This window comes from Penaeus monodon, chromosome 28, assembly GCF_015228065.2.
Source record: "Penaeus monodon isolate SGIC_2016 chromosome 28, NSTDA_Pmon_1, whole genome shotgun sequence".
Lineage (NCBI taxonomy): Eukaryota > Metazoa > Arthropoda > Malacostraca > Decapoda > Penaeidae > Penaeus > Penaeus monodon.
This window is the reverse complement of record NC_051413.1, coordinates 1,384,733-1,385,762: the sequence shown is the minus strand read 5'-3', so window position 1 is coordinate 1,385,762 and position 1,030 is coordinate 1,384,733. Positions and strand designations below refer to the sequence as shown.

The following is a 1,030-nucleotide window of genomic DNA, read 5'->3' as shown; positions in this document are numbered from 1 at the left end:
CTTGATTAAATGATGGCATCCTTTGGTCATTGATTACTTTATTATTTATTATTGTTAATCCTCATTTTAACTGCATTCAGGTACTTTTAAGCAGTGTGCCAAAAACTCCTTCAGAATTAAATATAAATTATATTATCTGGTTATGTGAAAATGAAATTTGGGGTGACTGTTTACAAGTAATGCAGAGAGATTTTATTTGATTGTTTTGTTTTTGTTAATTACAGATGCACAATGCTCATCAGCTAGTGGAGTGGTGCCTCACATGTATGGCAACAAACTACAACCACGTCTGTAACAAGCATGCAAAGCAATTGCGTTCACTCCACCCAGAAAATCAAGCATATTTGAATAGACATCGATGGCCTCCTGTCTGGTACGTACTTTGAGAATGACAGGAACAATTTTTGCAATAGATCTTGTAACAAAAGTATCTATATATCATACTGACATATAGATTGCAACAGAGAAACAGTTGATTATTGAATTCCATTTACATCACTTTTTTGTTTTTGTTTTTCATTCTTCATGAAAGATAGTAATAAGTAACAAAGATAGTAATAAGTGTCAACATTTCTCTAATAATTTTGTTTTGAAAAATAGAAACACCTGTAATGTACGTCATTATATTTACTTATTCTTTTAGGATTAGATTTATGCTCATGAGATCCCCCCCCCCCCTTTTCTTTTTCTTTTTCTTTCAAGAAAGGAAAATTCTGTCCCTTGTGTACTTTTATCTATTGTAAAACTGTAAGTAATAAATGTTGGTATGTCCTTAGAATGATTATGATATTCAGGTGTTGGGGAGTCGTTGTGAGAATCTCTGATGTGTGCCATATGAAATATAACAAAAAACAAGTAATGATGGAGTTAGCCTTATGATATATAAATATATAGCGTGTGCATGTTTTTTGGCCAAGTTCTTAGATAAAACCAGGATACAGAAAACTCAAGAATTTTGTTTTTACTCATTTTGAGCTGATTCACCATACAAAATAGAAAGGAGGACTGTCCATCATACAGTTTCAAAGAG

At 32.1% G+C, this 1,030-nt stretch overlaps 1 protein-coding gene across 1 annotated transcript in view; it reads left to right on the top strand.

The window, feature by feature from the left end:
* LOC119591267 (rho-related BTB domain-containing protein 1-like) overlaps positions 1 to 1,030 on the top strand; it is a gene marked incomplete in the record, with an annotated part of 74,215 nt that overhangs the window by 71,788 nt on the left and 1,397 nt on the right. The window contains 1 exon segment of the mRNA XM_037939984.1: positions 225 to 373. Coding sequence (XP_037795912.1) covers positions 225 to 373 — 149 coding nt within the window.